This window comes from Leptinotarsa decemlineata, unplaced genomic scaffold, assembly GCF_025532065.1.
Source record: "Leptinotarsa decemlineata unplaced genomic scaffold, Ldec_3_MD MMD2_tig00026374_RagTag_RagTag, whole genome shotgun sequence".
In the NCBI taxonomy this organism is placed as follows: Eukaryota; Metazoa; Arthropoda; class Insecta; order Coleoptera; family Chrysomelidae; genus Leptinotarsa; species Leptinotarsa decemlineata.
Window position 1 is genome coordinate 903643 of NW_027412710.1, and position 14732 is coordinate 918374.

General features: G+C 32.6%; 2 protein-coding genes across 16 annotated transcripts in view; one reads left to right on the forward strand and one right to left on the reverse strand.

The window, feature by feature from the left end:
* The window catches only part of LOC111504932 (pyrokinin-1 receptor), a 443518-nt gene that overhangs the window by 136267 nt on the left and 292519 nt on the right, over positions 1–14732 (forward strand). The window lies entirely within an intron of this gene.
* Positions 1–14732, reverse strand: part of LOC111504933 (inter-alpha-trypsin inhibitor heavy chain H4) — a 100045-nt gene that overhangs the window by 60709 nt on the left and 24604 nt on the right. For all 14 annotated transcript variants that reach the window (XM_074185349.1, XM_074185347.1, XM_074185344.1 and 11 more), the window contains exons 4-5: positions 8412–8675; positions 5079–5360 (exon numbers count right to left, since the gene is read on the reverse strand). In XM_074185349.1, the coding sequence (XP_074041450.1) occupies positions 5079–5360; positions 8412–8675 (546 nt within the window). The remainder of the gene's footprint in view (positions 1–5078; positions 5361–8411; positions 8676–14732) is intronic.

Sequence of the window (14732 nt, forward strand, 5' to 3'; positions counted from 1 at the left end):
ATTTATTGTGGAAAATATGGTTCAGATGGTCACGCACAATCAAACTAAAATGAGGAGGAGCGCCATCATGCATAAACCACATGTAGTTATTCGGGTTTGCAATGGAACATGTTCCAAAAGTCCATTCAAATCGTTCTGAATGAACTCCAAATAACGTTCTCCATTCAATCGGTCCTGTAGAACGAATGGTCCTATAAGATGGTTTCCTATGATACCAGCCCAAACATTCACGTTGAATTTCCGTTGGTGTTTGGTTTGCAATATCCCATGGGGATTTTCTTCGGCCCATATATGGAGATTATGAGAGTTGATAACTCCATCTCTACTGAAACCTGCTTCATCAGAAAATAAAACTCGATTAATAAAAGTCATATCCTCTCTTTGCCTATCCATGAACCAATTGGCATATTCCAGTCGTGCTGGAAAATCTTGAGGTGTCATGGCATGTACCTTGTGGATGTGAAATGGGTGGAGCAGTTGTTCCCTAATTATTTTATGAATAGTGGACTTGGATGTATGGAACTGTTCTGATAGATTTCTGATGCTCATTGAAGGATCATCAGCGACGACTTCCAAAATATTTTCCTCCAATACAACGGTACGTACAGTCCTAGGAGCGCCCTTACCACCTCGTTTTGGCAAAACTGTACCTACAATAATATCGAAATAAAACAACGTGCTCAAATTAATTATCAATTATTACATACCTGTCTCTCTCAAGCTGCGATCGACACGCTCGAATGTTTCTCTTGACGGTACCGTTTGATTGGGAAAATGCTCGGAATACAGACGACGAGCTTCTGCAGCATTACAAAATGCTCGTCCATAAAATACATGCATATCTGCATATTCATTAAATGTAAACTGTTCGGCCATATCAAAAAAATTCAAAATATCCTATAGAATATTGACAATACAATGATAGTCATATGACAACGCACCACTCAACAAAACAAAATCGCATTCCAGTTTCTCATTTTTTATCAAAACTTTCTAAAAGGTTTTTTTGTCAACATCTGTGAAAGAAATGGAACATAATTATTCCCTGGATATTTTTCACCTGATCATGTGCAGCTGTTTTTGTAGTTCATTCGTTTGCTTTTTATTAGTATAGTAAATATTTTTTCCGATGTGCGTTTTTTCAGCTAAATTTAGATTCGTGTTAAAGAATTTCTCCCATAAAATTATAATTATCTGTGAAACTCCCCAACAGTTTAGCTGTGAAGAAGAATTTGAAACATTCGAATGTTGAGTTTCATGAGATTCAGATAACTGATCAACACGTGATTATTCCACACGTATTATGTACATACAAAATATGGAATGAATTCGATATTTCATAGTAGAGTAGCTTGTTAGTTTAAAAACACCACGAATCTACAGAACTTGATATTTCTTTTGAAAAAATATCTGCTATCACAATTGTGACTTAAACTTCCATATAGGTACTGTACTTTTTGTTTACGACTTCATTTTAGCATACTTTGTATTATTCCTGTTATAAATGTTGTTGAATTAACGTTATCATTATTATTTCTGCTTTGAAAATTATTCATTTCAAATAATGGTGGACGAGCGGGTTTGATGTCGTCGAGTAGAACTACATTTTTATCAAGACTCGTTGCTCCGATCGACTTTCCACACGAGTACTTTTATTCATAAAATTGTCCAAGTAACCTTATTTTGTTGAAAAATATTGAAAAATATCTGTCATTTCAAAGTTTTGGAGTGTGGACCATCGGGGGTAGTCCGTTCCTGACTTTGTATCAAAACAACTGACTCCTGCATGAAAGCTCATCGACGGAATTCATTTGTTTAGTCAACTACCAAAATTTGGATGATTTTGAATATTCACTTGAAAAGTTATCAAAGAAAAACATTTTTCATTTTGTAACTTGGAGGGCCCGTAACTTGGTTACGAAGACTTTTAGGAAAAAAGTTATATGAAGTACTGGTGATATTTTGACCCCATCTATACATTCCCGAGAGGAAAAGAGGAAGTCCAGGGACACCCTGTATTTCACAGGAACGAACAGACAGTTGACTAACTTTTTGAATTTCATCAACTCCCTCCACCCTTCTATCACATTCACAATGGAGATGGAACAGGACGACTATTTACATTTTTTGGACTTGACCATAACAAAAGTTGACAACAAACATGATTTTTCAATTTATCGTAAACCAGCACATACAGATATTATCATTCATAATTCGTCCACTCACTCATATCAGCATAAGGTAGCAGTTTTCAACTGAATATAATGAAGAAAATAGCCGTCAACAATGATTACGATAGCGGTCTGATTACATTCTTCATTATCACAAAAGTTATATAGTCAAGCTTTGAAAGAAGTTTACCCAATTCGAAGAGAAGAGGATATAAGTTATAGAACCTTAACCTACTTAGGCCAACCCACTACAAATATTTCAGATTTTCTGCACAGCAAAGGTGTCGATACTGCTTTCAAAGCCAACAACAACTTAGGCATGCACATAACATAACATAACAAAATAAAAGTTCAGTTTCAGAAAAATCAGGAGTGTATAAATTATCGTGTGGGTCATGTCCGCTGTTTTATATAGGTCAAACTGGAAGAACGTTCAAAGCCCGCATAAAGGAACACAAATACAGTTTCCAGAATGGTAAAATAAATTCCACATACGACACTCATTTAATCATAGAGGAACATGAGTTCAACCATGAATACAAGCCCCTCCATTTCCAGAAGAGAAGAAAGATTTGAAACTTAACATGTTGGAGAGTATGGAAATAAACAAACTAAAAAATTCTCAATATCTTATAGACGATCAAACTGAATTGAATAATTTGCCATTATTGAATCGGTTCATTTACAGGTAAAATAGTCAGGTATATTAACAGGTATACTTTCGAAAAATTTATCGATAAAGTTAATGAACTCATACCTGACCTTTTTAGGTACATTCTTTCATTATAATAGGGGAACCCAAGTGGGGATTTCGGGATTTACTAAAGCGCAGCAGAATAATATACAGGGGGATACCTTGTACCCGGTCAAGTACCTCCACCAAATATGAGCCCCATATATAAGGCCACCCGTGAAGGATAAAGGATCAGATTATTAAAAAAAAATTGATCATCAGAAATTCTCGAGCGAGTCAGATCAAGGTAGGGTGAGGTAATTACCTGCTAAAAAGTGTATATTCCAGTAATCTGACAATTTGAGAGTGACGTAGAGAGAGGGGAGGGCAGCAAAGTTGTGAAAAATAACGTCATTTCGAGATTCTCGAGCGTAGCTGATTTTTTTTTTATTTCAAAGGAAATAATTCAAGGATAACGAAAAATATATAATCTGACGATTTCCGCAAGCCGAAATAACAAAAATCCGTCGATGAAGTTTATTGCGTGCAGCTATGTGATACCTATATTTTCCTCTCCGATTTTCTATTCCTCTTTCAATTTTTCTCTATCTATTACTCTCTCACTCCGTCCCCACTCTGAATTCTATTGCCATGACGCCATCACAGCTGATCACAGAGACTCGTTCATGATGAAGATGAAGATGATGATTAATAAATAATCAATTAATTGTTGAATGTAGCCGTTACTACGTGATAGGAAATCATAATGAAGAAAAGAGAAATTGAACTTTCTATGTTTTTTACCACTTTCATTTGTAACTAACGTTACTGCAGTTTCGTCCTATAAGGACATTTTCGAACTTATACAACATATAAGTTCGAAAATGTCTTTATAGGACGAAACTGCAGTAATGTTAGTTACAAATAAAAGTGGGGAAAAACATTTCTCTTTCTTTCATTGCCTAATCAATTGATTATGAAAAATTAATTTTTTTTGAGCATTTTTCTAAAGTTATTTTCTTATAAATACAAGTATTCTACTTAAAAAACATACACTTATTTATTTGTATGCTATTTCCTGAGCTTTTCAATTAATCAAGTTCAATGAATTCAAAAAAAAAATGTTTTTGTGAGATTAAGCGACCGCCTCTAGATAATCGTCAGATTATGAGACAGCAGGTCTAAAACATAAAGATGAACCATATATATCCTAATCTGACGCGCTTGAGTATTTCAAAATGGCGAATTTATTTTGCACATGATAATAATGGTCGCGAGTTTGCGTCAGAACGAAATCGTCAGATTATTGAATGACAGCTTTTTTTTTGTTGCACCTAACACTCCCTTAGAAAATCTGACACGCTCGATTGATTTTTTTCTTTTCACTTTTAACCCTTACTTACACCCATCCACATCATGCAAACGATCAGATTAACATACCAACATTATCAAAAATACGTAGGACATTGAAACTATCAACATCTGACGCGCTCGAGTATGTCCATGCCACAGTATTTTTTTACGTATTTAAAAATCTATAGCCGCTTCCCCCACCGATGAAAAGGTATATATTATATAACTTTTTTTTTCTTATCATCTAAGCTTTGCAACCTAATATGTCTCAATGACGCTCGAGTAATTCCCCATTTTGCATCGTGGGCTCCCCTGCTATTAGGCAGACAAGTAGGTAATAGGTTAGAATATGAAATGGTTGTAATTCAGAAGTAACTTTCAGTTTATGATTGAGAAAGCTATTGTATAGCGAAACACGTGTCGCGGTTTTTGTAAAACCTTTTATAGTGAAAATCATACAATGAAATGTATTGATTAGTTTTCTAATATGGATTTTCATCAAGTATCGGCCAGTTCTATTCAATTAAGGAGATTTGTATTTCATAATGGAAAACTACCAAGTTGAATTATTTGTTTTTTCTTTGTACAAATACAACTAACGTAAACATTAACAAATTATTGACACACGTCTCGAAATCTTAAAAATAACTTCAATATCACTCTTTCGAATTATCGTAAGGTTGAAATTATAATTTAATTTCGAACATGCCGATTATCCTTTTCCAGTGAAAATATACACAACTATTTTCTGAACAAGATTTCATAAATTTTTCAAAGTAACGATTGATTGTGAAAAATTTTAAAAATTTGTATTTTGCCGATGCCGAATAGTCATGGAAAATATTATATTTCTAATAACTTCCTGGTGAAAATTCACCTACCAGTAGATCTTCAAACGGGTCCTGAATATTGTTTACTTCAACCGTCTTACTATTTCCTGTTTCGATATCCCAAACAAAAACATCACTGTTGAATTCAACTATGTTGAAAACATCTCCCTCTCGAATTTCGTCCAATATACTGTTCATAGCGTCTTTCAGCTGATGTATTTTCTCTCCGCTCATGCTACTACTGGTGTCCAAAACGAAAACAACTTGTTTGGGAAGTGGTTCCAAATCTTCAGGAGCAAAGAAATGAACAAAATATCCATCTTGAAGTAATATCTGGAAAAAAAAGTTATGTTAGTGGTACGATAAAATGAAAATTTCTGATTTCACGATAATACTAGTATTTTTCGTTCGTTTTTCAAGCTTTTTTTAAATTATTTTTAACGTTTTAGTTCGATGTTATTTAAAAGCGTGTTTTTTAATTTTTTTGAACTATATTCATTTTTTAATTTCGTCTGCTAGAAAAGCGTGATTTTTTAGTCGTTTTGAAGTATATTTATTTTATCTAACTTTGGGATCAATCGGTCGCATATTGTTTAGAGAAAAGACCATTAATATTTTCAGATTCCGGAAAGGGAGCCTGAAAATCAGCCACCAAGCCCAAGGCAGCAGGCACGCAAAGGAGGGTTACAAATCAGGCAGCAGGCGCGTGTTAAAAAGAAAAAAATACTTTTTTCAAATGAATAAATACATATAAAATGAGTTCAAATTATATCAAGGAGGTTAAGTACAGCGCTGTACAGCGAAAATGACATTTATGTGAAGGTATGACATCTGTCAAACCAAAAAACTCCATTAATCTTTAATTTTTTTCGCAAAGTAAAGCAGAATTTTTGATTTTTTGACTGGGAGACCCCGTTATTCCATTCTACTGTATATATATATATATATATATATATATATAGATATATATATATATATATATATATATATATATATATATATATATATATATAATATATATATATATATATATATATATATATATCAAAAACTCTGCTCTACTTTGCCAAGCTTTCGCTTTTCGAACATATAAACTGACGGAGAAGGTTAAACATGTATAGATTATTTTGTGTTTGGCAAATGTCATACCTTTACATAAATGTCATTTTTCAATGGGTATGATGATTTCATAATCTTTGACTTTAAGAAAGAGTTATTGATTGATACAATTTTCATTATTATCATGTTTTTGATGTAGTTCCAGTAAGTTACTGTATATATTTCTGAGATTATCAATGTCAGTTTTCTTATTCATACAAACAGAAGACTTATTAATTTCAACCATTTCAAGAAAAAGGCGTTTAGAAATATTTTTTTCTGTATGTAAAACTTTGATACCAGAGTAATTTGGTTCATGTCCAAACTAAGGAAAATTGGATAAAAAATGTATCAGAAATCATTACACCAGAAGATATAAAGCATTTTCTCGTCTTAGGATTCAATTTCAGTTTACCACCAACTACCAAAGAGATAAATATACCAAATTTACTCTCAGATATCGAAAACTTGATAACTGGGTTTTGTGATAGTAAAAAGCTTCTTTCTGATAAAGGCAACGTAACAGTAATTATGAAAAATCTGATTATATTGAGAAATCTCTTGAGATTATTAATGATAGTGAGTCTTATATTGAACTTAATAGAGATCCTGTTTCAACAATACAACAAAAGGCAAATAAAATCATTACAGATTTGAAAAAATCTAAAATGATATCAGAATATGAAGCAAAAATGTACATAATTCATAATTCTATATCACCCAAATATTATGGACTCCCTAAAATACATAAACCTTATTTGAAACTGTGATCCATTATTTCTTCCATTGATGCTCCAAATAGCAAAATTGCCCAAATGGTCACAAAAATTCTCACTGATGCTTGTAATTATGAAAATGAATTCTATATTAAGGATTCTTTCGATTTTTCCAATTTTATAAATGAAAAATCATTACCTCCAGATTATATTCTGATCAGCCTTTTCAGCAATATACCTATGAATCTAGTGGAGAAAAGTGTCATCAAAAGATGGAATGATATAAATGAAAAATGATCAATAAACCAAAAAAATTTATTGAAATAATTAAGTTCATCTTCAACTCAAGTTATTTCTCCTTCGAAGGTAAATACTATAAACAAATTCTTGGTACACCGATGGGAGCTACTATTTCTCCTATTATAGCTCAATACATAATGGACGATCTTTTTGAATACATACTTCCTAAACTAAGTTTTGAAATTCCCTTCTTAAAGAAATACATTGACGATGTCATTTGTGCAATACCTTATGACAAATCTAATGAAATTCTTAATGTTGTCAATAGATATGATAAAAATCTACAGTTCACAATCGAAATAGAAAATTATCAAACCCTTCCTTTTCTTGATACAAGAGTTATCCATAAAACTGATAATTTCTTGATTACTGACTGGTATGTCAAACCTATTAATTCATAAAAAATCAGTTAAAATTAATTTAATACTCTGTTTGAAAGAAAGAATAGAAAAATTAGTACACCCTTCCTCAGACTCAGAGACATATCATTGGAAAATTCTTATCCCAGAAAACTTCTCAATAAAATAATTTTCAATACCGGCAATAATACAAATTCCGATGTAATCAACAGAAATGAATGTAATGATAGTTTACCTATCCATTTTCTCATAAATCTATACCTAACCTTGGAAATGTATCTTCAAATATCATAAAACTATTTCATAATGAACAAAATAACAAAATATGCCAAAAAAATATTAAAACTATAAAGAATTTGAATATTAAATTGAAAGATAAAACGGATACTACCAAAAAGTCAAATGTGATTTATAACATTCCTTGTAACAACTGTAACTTGGATTATATTGGAACAACATCTAGAATTCTCAGTGATAGAATAACTTCACATAAAAGTGATATAAAGCTTAATAAGAAATCATGCGCATTAGCACAACATTCTACAGAAACAGGAAATAAACCAAATTACTCTGGTATCATATATATATGAAATATGGAAATGATACATATTAATAACGAAGAACATTCATTGAATAAACGACCTGATATTGACAGTCTCAGCAAAATTTACTCATATCAAAACCTTCCAGAGGACAGTTGTTGCAAACATTTCATTTTTTTCTAAATTCTTCTGTCGGCAAAAATATTTTCAAATGTATGTTCAGATCATTGATTTTAATGAATCATTGAATAATTCTTCGAAAACAACTATGTCATATTGAAAAATACTTTACTTTGAAATATAATGAATTGAACCAATGGAATAAGTGAACAATGTGCGTAATTAATTTCCTATTCTACATTTCCTCACCTCTCCACCTCTGGGATCTCTTTCAACATCATATTGTACAACGAACTGCCCAGAAATGCCTTCATTTTCTTTTACTCCTAGTTCTTTAGCAAATTGTCTCTGCTGCTGGGCGTCAGGATGGAATCTTACAACAGCACTGGTGGAGTTGATTATCTCTATTTCGGACGATGGTTTCAGTTTTTCATCATTTTTACTCACTTCGTTTCCTGACCTCAGAGAAGGGGTTTTGACGAATTTCAGTGGACGGCTTTCATTCACTAATACCTGAGAATTGAATATAATATTTATCAAATCTGTGATGGAAGTTATATGAATCGTGGGGGTCAACTCAGGAGAAATAAGCTCTATTGAAAGAGATGTATTTTGCATAATATATTTAATTGGTCCAGAGATGTTTGATCTTTTTTTTTATATTTATACAGGGTGTCCCTGGACTTCCTCTTTTCCTTTCGGGAATGTATAGATGGGGTCAAAATATCACCAGTACTTCATATAACTTTTTTTCCTAAAAGTCTTCGTAACCAAGTTACGGGCCCTCGAAGTTCCAAAATGAAAAATGTTTTTCTTTGATAACTTTTCAAGTGAATATTCAAAATCATCCAAGTTTTGGTAATTGACTAAACAAATGAATTCCGTCGATGAGCTTTCATGCAGGAGTCAGTTGTTTTGCTACAAAGTCAGGAACGGACTACCCCCGATGGTCCACACCCCAAAACTTTGAAATGACAGATATTATTCAATATTTTTCAACAAAATAAGGTCACTTGGACAATTTTATGAATAAAAGTACTCGTGTGGAAAGTCGATCGGAGCAACGAGTCTTGATAAAAATGTAGTTCTACTCGACGACATCAAACCCGCTCGTCCACCATTATTTGAAATGAATAATTATCAAAGCAGAAATAATAATGATAACGTTAATTCAACAACATTTATAACAGGAATAATACAAAGTATGCTAAAATGAAGTCGTAAACAAAAAGTACAGTACCTATATGGAAGTTTAAGTCACAATTGTGATAGCAGATATTTTTTCAAAAGAAATATCAAGTTCTGTAGATTCGTGGTGTTTTTAAACTAACAAGCTACTCTACTATGAAATATCGAATTCATTCCATATTTTGTATGTACATAATACGTGTGGAATAATCACGTTTCGTGTTGATCAGTTATCTGAATCTCATGAAACTCAACATTCGAATGTTTCAAATTCTTCTTCACAGCTAAACTGTTGAGGAGTTTTACTGATAATTATAATTTTATGGTAGAAATTCTTTAACATGAATCTAAATTTAGCTGAAAAAACGCAAATCGGAAAAAATATTTACTATACTAATAAAAAGCAAACGAATGAACTACAAAAACGGCTGCACATGATCAGGTGAAAAATATCCAGGGAATAATTATGTTCCATTTCTTTCACAGATGTTGACAAAAAAACCTTTTAGAAAGTTTTGATATAAAATGAGAAACTGGAATGCGATTTTGTTTTGTTGAGTGGTGCGTTGTCATATGACTATCATTGTATTGTCAATATTCTATAGGATATTTTGAATTTTTTTGATATGGCCGAACAGTTTACATTCAATGAATGTGCAGATATGCATGTATTTTATGGACGAGCATTTTGTAATGCTGCAGAAGCTCGTCGTCTGTATTCCGAGCATTTTCCCAATCGAACGGTACCGTCAAGAGAAACATTCGAGCGTGTCGATCGCAGCTTGAGGGAGACAGGTATGTAATAATTGATAATTAATTTGAGCACGTTGTTTTATTTCGATATTATTGTAGGTACAGTTTTGCCAAAACGAGGTGGTGAGGGCGCTCCTAGGACTGTACGTACCGTTGTATTGGAGGAAAATATTTTGGAAGCCGTCGCTGATGATTCTTCAATGAGCATCAGAAATCTATCAGAACAGTTCCATACATCCAAGTCCACTATTCATAGAATAATTAGGGAACAACTGCTCCACCCATTTCACATCCAGAAGGTACATGCCATGACACCTCAAGATTTTCCAACATGACTGGAATATGCCAATTGGTTCTTGGATAGGCAAAGAGAGGATATGACTTTTATTAATCGAGTTTTATTCACTGATGAAGCAGGTTTCAGTAGAGATGGAGTTATCAACTCTCATAATCTCCATATATGGGCCGAAGAAAATCCCCATGGGATATTGCAAACCAAACACCAACGGAAATTCAACGTGAATGTTTGGGCTGGTATCATAGGAAACCATCTTATAGGACCATTCGTTCTACAGGACCGATTGAATGGAGAACGTTATTTGGAGTTCATTCAGAACGATTTGAATAGACTTTTGGAACATGTTCCATTGCAAACCCGAAGAGATATGTGGTTTATGCATGATGGCGCTCCTCCTCATTTTAGTTTGATTGTGCGTGACCATCTGAACCATATTTTCCACAATAGATGGATTGGTAGAGGTGGGCCATATTCATGGCCATCGCGGTCTACGGATTTAAATCCATTGGATTTCTTTCTGTGTGGGCATCTAGAAAGCCTTGTTTACGCTACACCTATTCACACAAGAGATGCATTGTTGAATAGAATAACATTACATTGTGAAGCCATACGAAACGACCCTGGAATGCTATTTCAAGTACAGAGAGGGTGTCTTCGCAGACTAAGAAAATGTATAGAGAGAGAAGGTGGTCATATCGAGCAGTTTCTGTAGCGGATTTTTCATTTCTGTTTGCTCTTGAGGCTCTTGAGTTTCGTTAGTTAAACGTGTTTGCATTATAAAAATTGGTTATGAACATTTTACCTATCATTTCCATTTTCCTTAAAAACTAATATTTTTGAATAATGGTAGACATCTCAGGATAAATGTTGTTGAATTAACGTTATCATTATTATTTCTGCTTTGATAATTATTCATTTCAAATAATGGTGGACGAGCGGGTTTGATGTCGTCGAGTGAAACTACATTTTTATCAAGACTCGTTGCTCCGATCGACTTTCCACACGAGTACTTTTATTCATAAAATTGTCCAAGTAACCTCAATTTGTTGAAAAATATTGAAAAATATCTGTCATTTCAAAGTTTTGGGGTGTGGACCATCGGGGGTAGTCCGTTCCTGACTTTGTAGCAAAACAACTGACTCCTGCATGAAAGCTCATCGAAGGAATTCATTTGTTTAGTCAATTACCAAAATTTGGATGATTTTGAATATTCACTTGAAAAGTTATCAAAGAAAAACATTTTTCATTTTGTAACTTCGAGAGCCTGTTACTTGGTAATGAAGGATTTTAGGAAAAAAAGTTATATGAAGTACTGGTGATATTTTGACCCCATCTATACATTCCCGAGAGGAAAAGAGGAAGTCCAGGGACACCCTGTATATTTGTAGAAACAAAAAACTAATTGAATGATGTAAATTTTGTTTCTGATATCATTTTGTTTTCATCAATCAGTTTTTGAAATGAAAAAATGGTAGTGAGGAATATCAAATATTTGGGAAATTAATATTAACCTTAGAAGAAAATATGAGTACTAAAGTAAATGTACTTGATAAATGAGAACTAATATGAAGATTTGGTACAATTGAATGGAAAACTACAACTACATCATTCTGGTTGCGTTTTCCTGAATTGTAGAGTGTTCTATAGGCATTTGAATTGAATATGGTAATATCTGGTATCAACCAAGTTTTGCTGAGCACAATACAATCCAGAGACGTATCTATTTCTTCAAGCGATATGATGAACTCATCGAAATTTTTTAATAAACTTTGAATGTTATTATGCATTGTCTTAAAATTATAGTTTTCATTATTAACTTTGAGGATTTCTTGCTTTCAAAGCAGATCCTAAATCTATATAATAAGTATAGTTTTACTATAATATACAAATAATGTACTAACGATATCACAAATATAGTTCTGATGATATTATCATTACACCCGCGTAGGGTTTATTTGTGATTAGTAGAGAAGTTTTTTTCTTTGTCACTAATTGACCTTGTCCTCACTTTCTTGGTGATTTGGTTGGTCGTTTGTTTCCTGCTGGTTTCAAGGTTTCCGCTGTTTTTGGGGGTTCCAATGATTGGCTAGATTTTTTCTTTCAGTACTTTGGCCGTTTCTCCTACAGAAGAGGGTTTGGGTAGGTGTCGATGGGACACTTCTTATCTTAGATGCTTTTTGTTGATCTTTTTCAGCTTCAACTAGTTGACTTACCATGTAGTCTGCTTCGTCAACTACTAGTTTATTTCCTTTAATAAAAGATTTTCTGTTTGGGTTATGTCTCTGTATTTGTAGATTCCTTTTTAGGACTGCCTGTTCTTGTCTTCGTTTGGCAGTAAGATCCTGTGAGATTGATATTTTGGTCCCCTTTAGTTTTTTTGCAGTTCATGAATATGCTTCTTTTGGTGAGAATTGATACAAATTCAATTTTCATAGGACAGTTTCTTTTCGATCCCAAAACATATACAGTGTTGCCATTAAAAGGGAAACTTTTTTTTCGAAAAGTTTCAATGAAGTTTAACTTCGGCACTTGGTTGTGCTTTAAATTTAACTTGAAATGATGCAGCCAACTGCGACCCGCTGACGTTCAGCCAAATTCAACTTTTTTTTTTGAAAAAAACTGAAAAAGTGCACTTCTACATCGAATTTAACAAAAAGTTACTTGAAAAAGTTGTGTCTACTGCAATTTTATATCCATTTGCCAAATTTTATGCAACTAGGATAAAGTTAACGTTTTGCTTATTTTTGGCAGATATCCCCTTTATTTTAAAAAACAAGTTCGGTTAATTGTCATAAACTCATGTATAGAAAACAAACTTTTAACTTTTCTGATAAATTTTTACTCATACGGACATTTTTAGAGTGAAATTAAAAATGTGCTATAAAAATTTTAACATGACAAAACAAATCTTTGATTTCGAAAAAGCAGAGGCAACTGAAAAAATGCAAATAATTTTGATAGAACTATTATTATTATTATGAATTTTAAACAACAATAATATTATAGAAAATACCTCATTTTCTCATTTAGATCAATACGTAATTTTTTGTACCCATTTGTATTATATTATAATACTTTATTCTTATATACTGTATTATTGTATTATATTATTGTTGTTTAAAATTTATAATAATAATAATAGTTCTATCAAAATTATTTGCATTTTTTTAGTTGCCTCTAATTTTTCGAAATCAAAGGTTTGTTTAAGAAAATAGCCAAGTGATTGAAACTTTGCACCAGTCATGTTAAAATTTTTATAGCACATTTTTAATTTCTCTCTAAAAATGTCCGTATAAGTAAAAATTTATCAGAAAAGTTAAACTCCATGATGAGTTTGTTATGTATACATGAATTGATGACAATTAACCGAACTTGTTTTTTAAAATAAAGGGGATATCTGCCAAAAATAAGCAAAACGTTAACTTTATCCTAGTTGCATGAAATTTGGCATATAGATATAAAATTGCCGTAGACACAACTTTTTCAAGTAACTTTTTGTTAAATTCGATGTAGAAATGCAGTTTTTCTTTTTTTTTAAGTTGAATTTGACAAATACTGAACGTCAGTGGGTCGCAGTTGACCGCATCATTTTAGGTTAAATTTAAAGCACAAACAAGTGCCAAAGTTGAACTTCATTGAAACTTTTCGAAAAAAAAGTTTCCCATATGGTGCGCGCTTTAATGGTGACACTGCATGTCTGTAAGATCTACTCGAAGTAGTGACTTTTTCTGATCTTGAATAAGATCTAAAGTCATTTTGTGACGTTCTCTATCGAGTCCGAATATGATAATGTTATTTGATTCCCGCTGGTGCTCTCCTTTTCCGATTTTCTACTTCACTTGCATCGATAGCACTCTATAGTTCCGTTCTATTTTGCCGGATTTCGTCGATTGAGTTTTGCATCAATGCTAGCAAAATTCATGCTCAAAATTATATAAGTGTTTGGGCTCTTTTAATGTTTTATCAAGCGAGGAAAGATAAGGCGGTTGTTTTAGATTTTTGATATGCACAGCGCTAGATTTAAAATCCCTCTTCGGTCATGATTTTGGGTTGTATTTTGTTTATTTCCTTCAAATTGTAGTTGGGTGTGATGAAACGCTCTACTTTTGGGCTTACCTTGTTTGGGTCACTTTCTTTGTCACTTTTTCTAGAGATTTTAAATTAACTTTACTAAGTAACAATTCAAGTGACTTAAGTTGCCATACAAATTGAACGGCGCCATACACAATAATTTCTTTGTCACCCGGTATTGTGCCTAAATTTGTTTTGAAAGAAAAGTGGAAGAAATTGTTAGTTCTACCTCAGTTCAGTGAGTAATAATGAAAAACTGT